Here is a 16,226-nt window from a genome sequence, read left to right as displayed (position 1 = left end):
ATTGACCGGATTTCACCGACGAGTCCTTGAATGGAAGCTGGAAGGGGGAGGAAAAACAACATTTGAGACCTGGAAGAACCCAAGATGGGTTCCTCCAAATTCTTTTCTAGTGACCTCGCTTCCCCCCACCCCCAATATTCCTCCCTAAAATCCGCCTTCCTCTTTCTTTCATCAGATTCTGGACCTTCTGGACGGTGGCCCTTTTGGCATTCCCCATATTAACTCCTTCCCTGTGTTCCCCTCCCCCCTTATTTAGCTTAAATTGGAAGCTCCTTGCAGGCAGAGACCTCCCCTGGTTGCCTGCCGAGATTTCTACCTCGCAAATTCGCTTCTTTGCAGCAGCCGCAGATGATTTGCTGGAGGGCGGCATAGCCGGTGCTCTTCCCCGCCTTGGCAAGCTTGCAATGAACGGGTCCGAGAAGCCATCCTTGGCCAATGAAATTCTGGAGCAGTTGCCTCTGGCAGAAAAGGTGAGTTGCTGCCGAATCTAACCCCCCTCCTTTCTAGAAGGCAACCTAGTTGTTTATTTTGAGGCCGGTGGCCTTCGCAAGGTGCTGCCCCCTGTGGAGGACGGCAGGATGGGAAAGTCCCTTGTGGAGGCTGTGCGTGGAGGTCCCTTGTGGTTGGCTGTGCCAACGGAGGCTCGGCTGGTCCCCCAGATCCAGCCCTTGGGAACTGTGGGAACGACGGAGGGATTGCAGCAAACGGACTCGACCGTCTGTTTTTACACAGTTTGCAGAAAACTCGTCTTGCCGGGTGTGTAAAACCAGTGCCAAGCTGGGGGACAGAGGAAATGGGTTCGGAGCGGGAGAGAAAACCTGCCTTTTCCCCCCAAGTCCTCAGCCAACCAACTCAAGCTTAAAGACAAGTCCTGCAGGCTGGGAGTCTCCCTCTTGAGTTTTTCAATTGCTCATTGGGCTGTACCTCCCCCCAAACTGACACCTTCTTCCCCCCTTTTCTTTCCTTCTCCAGGCACTTGTAATTCTGCAAACGGCCAGAGACAGCCAGTTGCCGACCCCAAGCTTTATTCTCACCAAGCCTCTTTTATCGTTGTACTTGAGGCTTCTTTCTTGCGAAGAGCGTTTCTTGGCATCTTGACAGACCTGGGTCCTAACCTTGCCTTCTTTCTGCCCTAGACGGCCGTGTGGGGCACGCTAGGAACGATTCGACCTCACCTGAGTTTCGATGCGGGGAAAGACGCCCAGATCTTCTTCGAGGCCATCAGTGGCGAAGGTAACCCGCCGCCCCTCCCCTCTCGCGGCTGAGGGTCTGCTTTCTGTTCTGCCTCCGTGCAACCGCCCTGCGAGGTGGATTCCCCGGAGAGACGGGAAGCCAGACTCGCAGCAGGCCTTCGAACCCAGGCCACGATCAAAATCCCCCATCGGATCCCCCAAATATCACAGGGCAGGACTGAAGTCTGTGATTGCAGGAGAAGTGGGAGATGAACCCCATAAAACAAAGCAAATGGTTTTAGGCAACCTGTTATAATCTGCCAGAGAAATATGGTTATTGGGGGGATAAATGTATCACCCGCATAAACCTCAGATCACGATGATGATGATGCTATACACCTTTGATATAGACGAATTGCATACGCAGATTTTGACTGTTCCTGGAACAAAGCGAACTCGAGGGGCAGAAAGAGAGTTTGCAAACTCCTGGTCTGGAGGCCTCGTCTGAACCTGGGGTTCCTGGGGTTCCCCAACGGTATCAAATATGGAGTCGTCATTGACCTGCTGACCAACCGAAGCAACGCCCATCGGCAGCAAATTGCTGAAGCGTTCCTCAACTTCACCCAACAGGTGAGGTGGGGAGGGGGGGTGATTAGTGGCCCCTCCTGGAAGGGGAAAAGGGGCCAAGTGGTTATTCCGGGTTGGGCTACTGCAGTGGGCTAGTGCGTGAGCAGCTCTTGAAGACTGCCCAGATCCTTTTTTTGGGGTGGTGCCACCGGATGATGGATTGCGCTGAAACAGATTCTGCTGAAGGTCCTGCTCCGCTGGGTCTTCTCTACGGCCTCTTTCTCCGCAGGACTTGCTGAAAATGCTGGGGGCCGTGGTGTCCGGCCAGCTTGAGACCGTTATCACAGGGCTGCTCCGTCCGGCGACGCAGTACGATGCCCACGAGATCAAGGCGGGTCTGCAGGTACCCCCTCCAAACGGGGCACCCCATTTCTGCCAGCGAAGAATCCCCCATTCTTAACACGACGTATGAATGGGGCAGGTTATACATCCTGATTTTAAAATGAGAAGGGGGTGAATTGGCTGGAAAACAGGGCTTCCCAGGAAACTTTCATAAACCTAACCATTTTTTTTAAAAAATCTTCTTTTAAAAAAAGTTTTGGGGGAGTTAGGATTATTTTTAAAAATCCTCAGCCATTTTTAAGGGCATTGTCCACGCAGCTTGCAAAGACAGAGCCACGCTTTAGACCAGCACCATCGTAATAAACACAAGGAAGATTAGTGGTCGTACTTAAATCCAACCCATTTAAAAATCCTTCACTTTGTCCAGATCACAAATCCTGCCCCCAAATGGACAGGGACCCCCTGCAACGTTTCCTAAGGCGACTCTATTTTCTCCATAGGGTCTGGAGACGGAAACCCTGATTGAGATTGCCTCCACTCGAACAGCTCAACAGCTCCAGGAAATCTCGGATTATTATAAGCAGGGTAAAAAAAATAAATGAAATATACCCTTGTGTTCTTAAAAAGTGGAGAAATAGGAGGGTGAGGTTGGGGAATAAAGTTGCTAGGGTGTTTTTTAAAGCACGTTACTCTTGAGATGCTTAGGAATCTCTCTCTCCTGCACTATGGAGCCCCCTTGTGCAAGAGTAGTCTATCTCAGAGCATTTTCTCGGGAAGGAAAACAAGAGGGTGCTCCTCCTGGGAGCATTGCTGGCTAATGGGCGGCTGAAACTCTGTCCTTCTCTCTTCCTCCACCTTATGCAGATTTCAAATCAGACTTGGAAATGGATATTGCTTCCGGAACCACGGGCAGCTTTAAAGACCTTCTCGTAGCCTTGATCAAGGTAAAAAAAAGGGGGGGGTCCCTCCCATAAGAACCACAGAGGCCAAGACATTTGGGGCGACTTCACGAAATCCAGAGCAGAGGGCTTTACTCTCCCGGCGGCTTATCCTTTTCGCTCCAAAACGCTCGTCCAAACCAGCGCATGGCGTCGCTTGGGAAAAGAGCAACCAAGGTTTTGCAGCAGCCTCCTTCCTCAGCTGACTTTTCCACGTCTGGCCCTCTCCGCAGGGGAAGCGGGAATGCTATTCCGGGGTCATCGATTACGTCTTGATACAGCAAGATTCAGAGGTGAGACGGGAAAGCGGCGGGCCGACAAGTGCTTTAAAAATCCGACCGTCGCTAAACGCGAGCTTCGTTTGGGTTCTTCTCCGCGCGGGAAGGAGCGAGCCTCTGCGGTGCCGGATCGGTGCTCCACGGGCCTTTTGGGGAATGCCCCAAAAAAGGGGGAGAAGGGGACTGGAAGAATATAGGAAGAAGTTTGCTGCGCGGGGCATTTCTGCTAAAACAGCATAATAAGCAGCTGTGCAAATGCAGACGGTGCAAACGAACCAGAGGTAGGGAGGAAATGCATTCCAGCCGGGTGAGGATGAACGAGGGTGGCGCTTTGCGCGTGATCAGAAGTCCTTAGCACCTTCTGGGGCTGAGGCCTGGAGAAAGCTAGTCCGATTAGAAGGTGGGGTTTTTTGCTCATTACGGAGATTATCCCAGATACGAGGAGGGACGGCTGTCAAAGCCGGTTTCACATTCAAAAGGGTTTTTAGTTTCCCTCCGGAGGGAAAGGCCGTTTAAGTGCAAACGGTGCGTTTATCGTAGTCGCCTATTGCTCTGTCTCGCTTTCCTGGAAAACCCTTTCGAGTGGGGAAAACAAAGAGGGGCGCCTCCCGTGGGGGTCCCCTCTGCGCTGGGATGGGGCCAGGAGGGCCCGGATCCCCCTGGCACCCATTTCCAGCGCCCCACGAAACGCCTCTGCTGCTGCTTCTCCCCCAGGCCCTGGCCGACGCCGCTGCCGGTGGGGACGCGGGACGGCTGGAGAGCGAGTGGATCCGGATCTTGACCCAGCGCAGCCCGGAACATTTGAAGAGAGGCAAGGCCCTCCCTGCTCGCCGCGCCCGTGCGGAGGGAGGGAGCCCAGCGGCCGGGTGTTGCCACCTTGGCATCCGCCACGCTTGCTAACGTGGCCGTGGCTCAGCTCCCCGCAGGCTCCGAAAAGGGAAGGGGCCCCGGAGGACGGACAGAGAGTGGCCGTGGCTTCTCTTTGCGAGTGGCCGGGCTGGCTGTCTCCTAGTCCCGTCTCACGGCGGAGAGACCGGGCAAGAGGCTTCCCGCTGCAACCCTGGCCGAGTCCCTGAAGGGAGGGCGCCTCGTTCCCCGTTTCAAAGCTAAAGGAAACCTGGCAGGTCCTTGGCGGGTCTTCTGCCAACGATTTGAAAAACGTGACGTTTTTCCTTGCCCTCCTCCCAGTGTTCAGCTGGTACCACAAGATGACGGGAACCCCGATTGAGGAAACCATGGAGAAGCATTTCCAGGGCCACTTCCGGGAAGCGGGTTTAACGCTGGGTAGGTGCAACCGAGACGCGGGGGGGGTGACATCCCGCTCTGCAAAGGGTGACTCTGGAGTTGGAGAGGCCGGCGAACCCTCCCTTTTAAGTCTGGATTAAACCGGGGAGGGGGCACGAGGCTAGTTCCAGCAGTGCTTTCTGCACACGCTCAGGAGCCCTCTCCCCCTCAGCTATTTCTTGTTTCCCGGAGTGAAACAAGATCTGAGAACCTTAGCTCTTGGAGTTGCCTTTAAAAAGCCAAGTCGCTAGTCCTCTTGAGGCTGTTTTAGTGTACGTCAGCAGGCCCTTAGGAAAGCTTATCTCTGAGTTACCGAGGGCTGAAAGGCAGTTTAAATATACTGTTTCCTCCTCCTCCTCCTCCTCCTCCTCCTGCAAACTAGCTAAGCAAGGTACAATTAGCATAAATCACACATTAACTCTGCATGCTGAGGAGCAAGTTTTGAGCCGGCTCTGCTCTGCTTGACCGCCCTTCCTCCCCCTCTCGACCGGTGTGTGCTTTAACAGGCAGAAGCCCAACCTGTGCAGCTCTGTTCCCTGCTGCATTTCAGCCTGGAAACGAGGAGGGGGCAGAGTTGCTCTGAGTGAGGAAAAGGCGGAGTAAATGTTTGAAAAATCTCTGTTGCAGCTTCTCTCCTGAGAAACGCCCCGCTGTACTTTGCCACAAAGCTCTACCAAGCCATTAAGGTGAGGGTCCCTTTGGGACAAGCACGGTGCCCACCTCTTTCAAAACCCCGCCGTCCGCTAGCCCCACGAGGGCTGCCCCCAACCCGTAGACGTCCCCCACCTTCGGGTTCCCGCTCGCCGGCCTCCGGGTCCTAATCGCCACAGGCGACCAGCCGAGTGGCTCCAGAAGGCCTCCTCCGGTGGGCAAGGGGCCCTGCCGCCCTGCCATCCTTAAAAAGAGCCTCCCCCCAATGAAAGCCCACCAACCTTCTGCTCCAGGGAAAGAGAAGAGCAGGCATGGAGTTTGTAGTCCTTTTTGCGGAATTGGACTGAGGACAGTTGGGGGACGCGTGCTGAAAGTGCCCCCTTGGCTTGGAGGGCAACCAGGGGGCAACTTGGGCCCTGCCTTGCCCGCAGAGGTGCAGAAGGGCAGGACGTGGGTTGCCCCCCAGCCTTTTGAAAGGGCATTTTCTCTTCCACCCCCCGACAAGGACGCAGGACGCAGCCCCCGGACCGCGGCTCGAATCATGATCTCCCGCAGCGAAACGGACCTTCTCAGCATCCGCACCGAGTTCAAGAGGCGCTACGGGATCTCGCTCTACTCCTTCATTGGGGTAAAGCCCCGGGGAGTATTGGGTGGCAAGGGGATGGCACAGGCCCAAAGGGGCAACCTGCAGGCCCCTGGGGGCCAAGAGACCGTGGGAAGGACTCCTACCCAGCCGACCTGGTGCCCCCTCAAATTTATTCTCACAACATTCTTACGAGGTAGGCTGACCTCAAGTCAGCTTTTTGGTCAAGTTGGGGGTCCCCCCAGCCCAACTTTAAGGGCCTTGTACATTCCCTATTTAACCACGCTCCCCAGGAACAAAACCTCCATTCACAGGAGCAGTGTATCTACGAGTTAGAGCTTGGGGCAAGCAGAGGCGGGAAGGAAGTACCGCTTCCCACCGCAAAAGTATCTGGAAGATATGGGCGGGCGTGACGGGCGGGCTTAAGGGTTGGGAAAATCCAAAAGTCTCCCTGGGAACGAAGCGCCCCATCTTTCTTGGACCGCACCCTTTATTTTCAGGCGGGTTTGCCCCAAATTCTCTTCCTTGCCCCCCAGGAGGAAACGAAAGGCGATTACCAGGCAGCCTTGCTTGGCCTGTGCAAGGCAGAAGATCTGTAAAGGACGTTCCCTGCCGAGGATCCTCCCCATCCAGAGGCAGTCTACCTTCCAGCAAAGTTGGCCTGATCAAAAGAAGGGCAGAGATTTGAAAGGAGACCCAGAAAGGCAGCTGCGGAATTCAGGCTGACCGGTTGGACGAGTTTCCGCCTCTCTCCCAGCCCTGCATCCTTCTGAAACTTTCCAGTGGCCCTCGGGGTGGGGGGGGTTAGAGAGACCTGCACATTTTGCCAGCCTACATTATTTAAACGAGACTTGCCATCAAAGTTTAGAAGGGGGGAATAATAGTAAACAGCGAAGACATATAGAGCTTCCAGCATCAGGCGCAATCTACCTCTGAATAGCAGCTGCCGGGAAACGCTTATGGGCTTCTCACGGGGGACCCCGTTGGCCGGTTTGGGAAATAGGATGCTTAAGCAGATATATAGGGTTTAGGATATTTATAGAAAAAGCCTTAATTGTACATCCCACCCCTCCAGCCCCACTTCCTTCCTGGCTGCTCCTCCAGCCCCATTTCCCCCCTTTCTCCTATCATCTCCTTCCGCAAGGGGTCCCAACCAATCAGGGACCAAAGCATGCCTATGGGGGGATCCCAACCAACCAGGGATCAAAGCACGCCCATCTCCTTCCTCAAGGGATCCCAACGAATCACGCCCGTGCAACCGTGCCGGTGTGCCAAAATACTCTTCCTCTTTTTCCCAAACCCTGGTCCTCCACTCCCCTGGAGCTTAACATTGCCTGTAGAAGAATGAATAAATCAAAATAAAATCTCCATCCAACCCCCGAGCTCGGAGAGCACCAAGGACTCCACGAATCCAGTCTCTTCCGGATAAATCTCTACGCAGGCTAAAGGGGTGGATTCTCCGGAGGCAAAAAGCTAACGCCCGCCTCTGACCCAGAAGTACTGCTTTATTCCAATGTAAACATAGGCAGGTTTAATTGATTAATCGACTCAAAACGGATGATTAAGCGATTTAGGATTTAGTTCAGTCGTAGCCCTCAAACCGGGAAAAAAAAAAAGAGAGAACTCGTTCGGACTCCACCCGGAGATGTTTCTGCATCGCTCCGACTGCCCTCGAGAAGGCAAAAAAATAGGGTTTAAACCCCCACGGGCGGCTCGTCCCAGCTTTGGGCAACGGACTCCATCTTTCCCACGCCGTGAAAGCTGCACCGGTTGGAGCACTCCTGCGGCAGCTTTGGAAACCGTCCCCTCATCCGTGCGCACGGGCCTTTCGGGGACTCTGCTTCGGCAATGACCCACAGCCGGAGCCCCACGAGAGGAGCGACCCCTCTCGTCCCAAAGGCTCACTCAGTGTCTCCCACGGAAGGGGCCTTCCCCCTCCACCATTAATAGCATCAAAGAGATGGGAAACTCCCGCGGGGGGCCTCCGTAAAATGGCCCAGACTCCGTGGGGAGACAAGCGCCCACATCCTCTTCCCGGCACGGCTTCTCCGGCCCCCCTTCCCACGTTGCCCCGATCCATCCGGCCCCCGCAGGCCGGGTGGGAGAAGCGGATCCGCAACCCGGTTTGTGGTGTCCTCGAAAGCGAGCTGGTTTGCCCCCTTCTTAAGCGTTTTTGGTTTCGCAGGAGAGCCCTCGGCATCGGCAGCTTATCCAAAGCGCACGCAGCGGGGAACGGGGTGGGCTTCTCCGCTGCGGGATCTGGAAGGAAAAGGGGGGCCCTCCCGGGACGCCAGCAGGTCAGCCTCAGAGGAGGATGCAGTCCGTCTCTGGCTTCTGCCGCTGCCTGCGCTCTCCGGCGGGGCGGGGTGCAGGTGGGCTTCGCCCCTAAAAGCAGGGACAGCAAAGACGAGGAGGGCATTAATGGGGCGGGGGGAGAACCGCCTTCACAGGGGGCCAGGGCTCAAGAGAGGGAGGAAGCAACAGGGCAGGGGGCTCGCTCTACCTGTGCCGGGCAGGCCGAGGGGGTGGGCGGCGGGGGCTGCTGGTATTCCTCCTGCTGCAGCTGCTGTGCCAGCTCCAGATCGCTCAGGGCGGGCCCACCTTGTTGGCGTTGGAGAGACAAGGCAATCATGTAGTCCTTGCGGGGGGGGGGAGAAAAAACAGGGAGGGTGGGTGGGTCAGAAAGGCTGCCTCCGTTTCTTATCCACACCTCCTGCATTCAAAGGTGTTTTTGGCTCCTACCTGCAGGGGGTCATCACCACCTGCACCCCCTCTGAAACCTCCTTTTACGCTCCTCTGGCAACTCCGCCAGCCTGACGGCATCAGGCGGCTCTTGGATAGGACGGAGAACCCCAAAACTGCACGAAGGCAGCCTCCCCATCTGAGCCCCTGCAGGGGCCGGACCGCGGGACCAAGCATCCCGAGGTTGGAGGGCCCCGAGGCAAAACGTCTCCAAGGGATTTCCCCCTCTCCGGGTCTGCTCCAGATCCAATCCCCGGAAGCCCCCCGAGGTCGCGCCTCTGCTTCCTGCGCTCCCACCCTGCCTCGGCACAACTCCCGTCCCCGGGAACGGAGAGGGAATTCCTCTTTCCTCGCAAATTCTCGGGCGCATCGGCTCCGGCCGACGCGGACTTGCATCGGCAAGGGCGCCCCCCGCCCAGCCTGCAGGCCGGCCCCCGGCATACCTGATCCACTTGCCTCTGATCCACAGGGGACCCCCCCGCGGCCTCCTTGCCCAGCGCGTGGCTCAGGTGGAACTCCGCGTCGCAGAAGCAGCTGTCCCCGTCCACGTTGTGCAAGCTTTCCCACGTCACCTGGTCTTCGTTCAAGAAACCCTGGTCTGTGACCAGCAGGTAGAGGTGGCTCTGAAGCCGAGCAGGGAAGGAAGGACAAAAAAACTCAGCGAACGGGGCCCGTTGGGTGATTTCTTTTCAACCAAGTCACATCAGAGCATTTTTTCCAGGCTAAAAGTACCCCTGTTTGGGGAGGCAACGAAGGAGTGGGTGGGCCAACGAGAGTTTTTATCCTACGTGCCCACATAACACAACGCTCCACATTTTTACCCCACTGATTACAAACCTAACGTTGGTTTTCTCGGGTTCCCCTGGGCTCTGCCCTTGCGTTTTTAAGCCTAAAACAACAAGGGCCAGAAACTTGTTCTTTTTAAAAGAACACACCCAAGAGAAGGGGCTTAGCGGATAGTTTCACGACGACGTCTATTTGTCAGATGCGACGTGCGCCGGGCAGGCTTTGAACCTGCAGCGTTTGCAACGGCAATTGCAAATAACAACAAGAACCCATTCCTAATGTCTCCTGGAGAAATACCTTGTGCTTGATCATGGCACTAAAGTGGTTGTTCCGGAAAAAAACGCTCAGCTCGCCTTCCTTGACCATGGAAGTGAGCTCGCACAGGCCGTGGTAAGTCAGCTGGGAAGCTGTGGACTCCAGAAACTGCTCGGCTATCAGGCCTGGGCAGGGAAAGCGAGGAAGGAGAAACAGGGATCAAGTTGGCAGAGGAAGGTGGGCACGCGTTACTAATTTCCGCCCCTGCCCCACACTTACTTAACAACGGGACGGCCCTGTTGAGAAAAAGCCACCTTGGGGAAAACGGGCCTTGGATTTTTACTTCCTTCATCAAGGCAACCTTCCCGGGTGTGCCAGCCCCCGGCAATGCCCAGAGGGACCCCCTTCGGAAAAGGTGGCATGCCCAAAGCGCCCAGATGTTACCTTCCGTCACTAAGTTCGGGTCGCTGGAGTGTTTGCAGGTGATGATCTTCTCCACCAGCTGGTTGTAGCTCAGCTTGCCAACGGCCTGGGCCACCTCAGGAGTCTGGGGACGAGAGAACGGAAATACCCACCCTAAAATACCCACCTTAAAGCAGGGAGAATGGGGCACCGGCGAGGTGGGGTTTACATTTCTGTGTTGTGTTGCTACTTTGCAGGGGTGTTGTGTGCGTCAAACCTGGGGGGGGAGGGAGGGAACTGCTAAACGCTTGGGGAGAGGGCCCCATGGCTTAAGAACTGCGGGTCAGCAAGTCCCCTCTTGAGTTTTGGATTCTTCAAAAGGGCCAGCCTTGCAAAGAGGCACAGATTTCCAAACATCCAGCCCTGTCCATGAGGACTAGCAGCCTGCTTTGTTTTCCCCCTGAAGTGGAGGCTGCCCTCCTATCCAGCAGGGGATAGCAACGCATCTTCCCAGCTGGCTAGGCCACTTCCCAGCAGATCAAGGGTTAACTATGCCAGTGTTTCTCAACCTTGGCACCTATAAGATGTCTGGGCTTCAACTCCCAGAATTCCCCAGCTGGCTGGGAAATTCTGGGAGTTGAAGCCCAGACACCTTATAGGTGCCAGGGTTGAGAAATACTGGTTTATGCCAATGTCTCTTGCCCCGATTCTGGCTGCGCGGACTCTTGGGGGTGATTTCAGCTAGCCACCCTCCACGCGCCTCTGCCCCCCCAGCGCCAGGGGAGCAAAGCGACTCACCTGGGGATCCACCAGCCACCCATGATAAAGTGGGACGTTCAGGAGGTCAAAAACGATACACTCGGGGGTGTACTCAAAGTCGGAGACGCCGGTAAATCTCACGTTGACGTCCAGCCCCGTGGACAGTTTGGGAAGCACCATCATGGCATCGTTGACGTTCTGGCCACAGAAGTGGGGAGAGGAGAGGGTTGGCCTGGCCTCCTAAGAAAACCGGCCTGGACCGTTTGCCCCAAACGCTTTGGGGTCTGGCGCCCAGTAGCTCAGGACCAGAGCCGGCCAGATGGCGCCCCGAGGGAGAACCCGCGCCAGCAGACCCACCTGCTGGAAGTTGAGCTGGACCGCCTCGGCTTGGCCCTGGGGCTTGATGGACAGGATGCAGTCCCCTGCAAACGGCACAAGGAGGGGACCCCTCGGTTAGGCGGCCTCAGGGCAGGGGAGCCCCACCGGGGAAGGACGGGGGACAGAAAGCACCTTCCGCCAGGGAGGTGGATACGGGAATGCTGGCCCACCTCACAGGGTTGTTGGGCAGAGAGGAAAAAAGGGAGCAATGGGGGGAAGCTGGGTAGTCACCACCACCCTGCCCGGGAGTGGGGAAACGGCAGCCGCGACGGGGCTCCTTACCGAGGTAGGCCATCAGCTCGTCCGACGTGACCACTTCCTTCTGCGCGGGCAGCTTCACCTGAGAGCAACACCGACGAAGCATTTAGGGCCCTTCTTCAGAGCCCCCCAGGACTTCAACGCTAAGGGCCCCCGGAGCTGTAGGCTTGGTCCACCTCTCCCCTACCCACCCGCCCACCCGGTGCCCCCTTTACCTTCCACTGCAGAAACAGGATGTTCATGATGGCCAGCAGCGGGCAGGGCCCGTTCTCGCTCTGCATGATGACCGGCGTCCTCTCCCCCTTCCAGTTGATCCACTTCACGCAGTAAAAGTCGGGCGCCTTGGGCGGGCTGGCTGGAGAAGGCCGCGGCTTGGGGGCATCCTCGGGAGCGCTGCAGCCGGCGGGCACCGGGTCGGCGCTCTGGAGGGTTGGCAGAGAGGCGGGCTCCTCGCTCGGGGACGGGGATCCCTCGCAGAGGCCTGCTTCGGCAGGGGGCGGCTGCGGGGAAAGCCGCCCATCGCCCTCCTGCAGGACGCTTTCGGCAGCACCGTCATCCGCGAGGCGAGCTGGGGCCTCTTCTCCGTTCCCTGCAGGAAGGGGCGCGGGAGCCTCTTTCTCGCCACCCACGCCAGCCTCATCCTCGGGCTGTGGGGCTCCAGACTCGGTGGATACCTTCTCCCCCCGAGTTTCCTCTACGGCTGGCACGTCGGGCTCCATCGAGAAAGATCGCCCGGCGGCTTCCCTGAGAGCCCACCTTCGGCTTCTGAACTCTAAATTCTCCTAAGTGGATTTGGGGGCTTTCCAAAGGGGGCTACCCAGTCTTCTTTGGACGGGGGCCCAAGAAGGCCGTTCACCAACTTGCTTCTTGCCTCCTTAATCGAGGGCGGGAATGTGGCGCAGAGTTTCTTCTTTCCAGCAGCAGAAAATGCTGAAACTTCACAGAAAAATTAAGCTGGCTCCTGCGTTCCCTCAACGTCCCCCAAACAGATTCTTTTCGGACATTCCCTCTCAGTAGTTTCTCTCCCCAACTTTAAACTCAACTGTTTAAAACCCAGGAAATCCAATTTCTCATCCTCTCTGCTTTTGCCAGTGTTCATCCGTTCCAGGTCTGGACAACGATCAACAGGCGCAAACTTTTTTAAAAAGGAGATCTCTCATTTCAGAAAAAAGAATACAAAAGCTTTTTTTTTTTTTTAAATGAAGCTATCCTTACAATAAAATAAAGTTAGGCTTGTAAAATAAAAACATTAAAAAGGCAACGATTTTGCTCCACAGGTCTTTTAAAGCTTAGAAAAGAAAACCGTGCACCCCCCCCCCAAAACGCCAGTGTCTTTCTCAGGGCGTTAATTTTTCTTAACTGATTAGTAGACTGAATTCTGTTTTATTGACCTTAACTCTTTCTTTTTTGTCCTTGAAGCTAAGCAAAAAGCGTGGAGGCGATTCCTAGCTTGTTTTCGTCAGCTCTGAGTCTTCCCTTTTGCACATAAACGTCCGAGAAATCTGCTTCCCTCCAGTTTCATGGCCCAAAGTTGAGAACTTTGTATTTGTGGAAAATGCAGGTGAGGGGTGGGATTTCAACATCCATCAAGCCACAGGCCTGCCGAAAGAGACGACGAAACAAAGATGGTCAGAGAAGTGGGTTTTTCCTCCTCCCCTGCCTCTTTGCCCTGATTTTGCAAGAATATACCAAATCTGTTTTCTTCAAGATAAAACATTTTTCTAACAGCTACCCCTATTTCCCTCCAGCTGTGAGTGGGGTAACAGTCTCTCCCAGGCCTGAAAACAACAGAAAACAACATTCAGATGGGATGGGAGCGGTTGCGTGGCTGGGAACGATAGGCGTTGGAGTCCAGCACATCTGCAGGAGCCCTTTGCTAGGAAAAAGGGCCACTCGGTCCTGCCGTTTTCCAGTTTGCAATTACTCCGTGTGGGAAGAACGCCCCCTCCTTTTCCATTTACAGCTAATACGGCACCGAACTTTTGTGAAGTCTCTACGCGTCAGACTTGAAATGTATTGAAACTGGCACTTCCTTTGGCAAACGTTTATTTTTTAAAAATTGAATACCACGTAAAGGAAAAGAACATTAGAAAAAAAACAAGATTGCACCCTCACAGGATGTTGTAAGTCCCCAGCGGTTCCTGGGTTCCCCTTTTCAACCTTGCTGTGGCCAGGCAGAGGTGGAAAACATCTGTGCTCCATTCACCATGCCTTACAAGGCCTACTTCTGTCTGCTCCTGTCACTCTCTCGCTAAACTGCCCCCATTCAATACGCACAACGCTCTTGTGCCTGTCGACATCGGCGTCGTAACGGACCTCTGCAAACATGCCTGGAAACACGGGGCAGATGTCCTCCAGATGTTTATTTCCGCAGCCAAAGAGAAGCACCCAAAGACAGGGTTGGATTGACCAGGGGTCATCCAGATGTTCCCGGCCAAGTGCGTCTAGCAGGAGATGCTTGAGACGCAGTTCAACATCTGGAGGGCCAAGGCACCTCCTGTACCCAGGAAGCAAACAGGAAACACCACAGCCGGCATGGCCAGGAGTGCCAGGATTTACCTGCTGACAAATTATCTTGTTTTGCAAGAGAAAAGCCGCCCAACGAGTCCTTTGACAAAACACCTCCCTGCTTAAGCAACAGCTGGAAACCTCCCACAGAGGGCAGGAGAGTAGAAGCCCACCCTGAAGGGGCCACGTCACGAGAGCTGGGTAGCGTCTCTTGGCACCGTCGGCTCCCACTTCTCAAAATGTGGCCCGTCTGCAACCTGCTAGGAGTGGGAGCCTGCTCCGGTGGGACGTCAACTCCCATGCTCCCCAGCCATGCAAAATAAAGGAAAGGGGGTGGGGGGTGAGTTCCCAGCTCTGCACAGCCGCAACTTCGCTCTGCCTAACCCACCTTGCAGGTTAACGTGCCGCGAAGAGAGGAAACGCAAATACTGATGTCAGGAGCTAAGTTCACGCGCCCATCATAAATTCAGGGGATTTCGGCTGAACGCCCCCCCCAGCAAAAGTCTCTCCCTAACGTGGCACTTCCCAATTGCTAAATCCCCCCTCCCCTCCCCCAGGATCGATCGTTTGGGAACGTTTGTGGGACCGCAGGGTCCCCTACACAAACTTTGTTTTTAAAGGAAACTCACTGTTGCACAGCGGAGGTGTCGACGGCGTCGCACTCTTGCACAACAAGAGGCAAATCGTGGTGTTCAATCCGGCGCTTCCTCCTCTGACTTCAGGGGGGTGGGCAGGAAAGCATACCCCAACCCCCAAACTCTGTGCCAGCTCAGTGTGGGCAAACCCCCCCCCGGCGGTGCACGCCCGTCCTGAAGCCGCCCAAGCAGCAGATTGCGGAGCGAGCGGGGCTGCCCTCCTTCGTATCGACCAACCCGGTGCCAAAGAGGAGAATTCGGAAAGCGAGGTGCCAGGCGGCCGACGGAAAAGCGATGCATAAAGGGGGCGCCCGACCTTTGGGTCCGGTTTAAAAGCCCTGATCCGAATCCACCCTACTCCGTCGGCAGGGCTGGAATTTCAGAGGGACTAAAATGCGCCATACCTGCCTGGCATCGATCTTCAGTTCACGTCCTTCTCCGCGTGAATTCCTCTCGGCAGTTTTTGTTCTCGCCAGTCGTGCCCTGGCTCCCTCTCCTCCTGCTGCCCCCCCCGCCCCTCCTTAGGCGAATGCACGGAGGAGTGGATCCCAGGCTGGCAGAGAAAGAAAACCCATTTTCCACCAGCTGGGGTTTATTCTTCCCTCCCTTTCGCCTTTCTGCAGAGACATCTACAGGAGGGGAGGATTCACCGCAGCGCAAGGGCGTTGTAGGGAATGGGGGGGGGAAGGGGGTGCTGGATGGAAGAAAACAAAGGAAGGAGAGAAGAAAGGAAGGAAGGAAATGGGTGGGTGGGAAGAAAGAAGGAAGGAAGGAAAGAGAAGGAAAGAAGGAGATGGGTGGATGAGAGGAAGGAAGGAAGGAAGGAAGGAAGGAAGGAAGGAAGGAAGGAAGGAAGGAAACTCTGTAGCCACATACTGGGTCAAATTTAAACAGAGTAGCAGCGAGGGGGAATTTTTGCAAACTGCTGGAAGTGACTTATTTTGGGCTCATTAAACACACCTTAAAACACTTAAGTTTCTGGATTAAAGTAGGAAGGGCTATTTACTGGTTCTGGCGCCTGAGTGGGAAAAATCAGGTTTGCTCAGCTGGCAGGGCACTGACCCGAGGCCAGAAGGAGCCCCGCAGCGTTGCAAGACCGGTTTGATGGCAACCTGCAATGCGTTTCCTGGGATGCAAGAAGGGCAGGAAGCTTTACCTGTTGAGCTTCAGGCGGAAGAACCTCCGGAGGGGCGTCTACTTTGCGCAAGGCGCCTTTCCCCCGGCAGCGGGGGTGCAAAGCGGGCTGCCGAGAACAAGAATAAAATAAGGAGTTAGGAAGCAGAATTGAGCTCGGGCGCTTTAAAAACCTTTGCAAACTCGACCGACCGGGGGGCCCCGGGCGCTGAGAGGCCCCTGCCCCGCACAGCCTCCACGCCAGCCCTATTTATTTTGGTTTCTAGTTTGCACTTCTGCGGAAAAGCTTCAACGAACGAGGCAAACTGTAACACCTGCAAAGCCGCCGTTAAAAATATTACTAAAACGGCCGTGCACGCTGCATAAAGCGCTAAGCAGGCTAGTTCGACGGGCCCGGATCCCGGGAAGATGCTCCTCCTTACCGCCCGCCCTGCAAGGTAGGCAAGCCGCCCTTCGCTGCGCTGACGTAGCCGGGGAAGCGCGTGCTTCGGCCACGCCCTTTTCACGCCGGCGGGGAAGGCGGCGCTCCTCGCGCCTGCGCAGAGCGGCGGGTG

At 55.7% G+C, this 16,226-nt stretch overlaps 2 protein-coding genes across 7 annotated transcripts; one reads left to right on the top strand and one right to left on the bottom strand.

Moving 5' to 3' along the window:
* The first annotated feature begins 348 nt into the window (after nt 1-348).
* ANXA9 (annexin A9) lies at nt 349-6,546 on the top strand. The gene is made up of 12 exons (XM_088137149.1): nt 349-470; nt 1,137-1,232; nt 1,707-1,802; nt 2,029-2,142; nt 2,582-2,666; nt 2,946-3,025; nt 3,253-3,312; nt 4,012-4,108; nt 4,486-4,581; nt 5,209-5,267; nt 5,738-5,860; nt 6,352-6,546. The coding sequence occupies exons 1-12, from the start codon at nt 405-407 to the stop codon at nt 6,412-6,414; spliced, it is 1,035 nt and encodes a 344-aa protein (XP_087993275.1). The 5' UTR covers nt 349-404; the 3' UTR covers nt 6,415-6,546.
* A 794-nt stretch (nt 6,547-7,340) lies between these two features.
* Nucleotides 7,341-16,223, bottom strand: MINDY1 (MINDY lysine 48 deubiquitinase 1). 6 transcript variants are annotated; one of them, XM_088137144.1, is made up of 11 exons: nt 16,095-16,223; nt 15,695-15,781; nt 11,611-12,994; nt 11,420-11,477; nt 11,117-11,181; nt 10,799-10,957; nt 10,043-10,145; nt 9,641-9,783; nt 9,001-9,180; nt 8,319-8,453; nt 7,341-8,200 (listed from the first exon to the last, which is right to left on the bottom strand). In XM_088137144.1, the coding sequence occupies exons 3-11, from the start codon at nt 12,112-12,114 to the stop codon at nt 8,120-8,122; spliced, it is 1,428 nt and encodes a 475-aa protein (XP_087993270.1). In that variant the 5' UTR covers nt 12,115-12,994; nt 15,695-15,781; nt 16,095-16,223; the 3' UTR covers nt 7,341-8,119. The 6 variants fall into 6 exon arrangements, with proteins under 6 accessions (XP_087993270.1, XP_087993274.1, XP_087993271.1 ...); XM_088137148.1 differs by lacking the exons at nt 15,695-15,781; nt 16,095-16,223 and adding an exon at nt 14,943-15,673 and having other exon boundaries at nt 11,611-12,331; nt 12,787-12,994; XM_088137145.1 differs by lacking the exon at nt 16,095-16,223 and having other exon boundaries at nt 15,695-16,056.
* Between the last annotated feature and the right edge of the window lie 3 nt (nt 16,224-16,226).

Source organism: Python bivittatus, unplaced genomic scaffold (genome assembly GCF_059951505.1).
Source record: "Python bivittatus isolate LINGU-HERP-01145 unplaced genomic scaffold, Pbiv_v1 ctg000180_np1212, whole genome shotgun sequence".
Taxonomy (NCBI): Eukaryota; Metazoa; Chordata; class Lepidosauria; order Squamata; family Pythonidae; genus Python; species Python bivittatus.
The sequence above is the reverse complement of the archived record's forward strand: the minus strand, read 5'-3'. Positions and strand labels throughout refer to the sequence as shown.

Excerpts from the sequence above, each read along its gene's own strand:
- ANXA9 (XM_088137149.1), top strand. The coding sequence starts at position 405 with ATGAACGGGTCCGAGAAGCCATCCTTGGCCAATGAAATTCTGGAGCAG. Across the intron at positions 2,143-2,581 it reads AGATCAAGGCGGGTCTGCAG|GGTCTGGAGACGGAAACCCT; the intron begins GTACCCCCTCCA and ends TTTTCTCCATAG. Across the intron at positions 2,667-2,945 it reads CTCGGATTATTATAAGCAGG|ATTTCAAATCAGACTTGGAA; the intron begins GTAAAAAAAATA and ends CACCTTATGCAG.
- MINDY1 (XM_088137144.1), bottom strand. The coding sequence starts at position 12,114 with ATGGAGCCCGACGTGCCAGCCGTAGAGGAAACTCGGGGGGAGAAGGTA. Across the intron at positions 10,958-11,116 it reads TCCAGCTCAACTTCCAGCAG|AACGTCAACGATGCCATGAT; the intron begins GTGGGTCTGCTG and ends TTCTGTGGCCAG. Across the intron at positions 10,146-10,798 it reads GGTGGCTGGTGGATCCCCAG|ACTCCTGAGGTGGCCCAGGC; the intron begins GTGAGTCGCTTT and ends TCTCGTCCCCAG.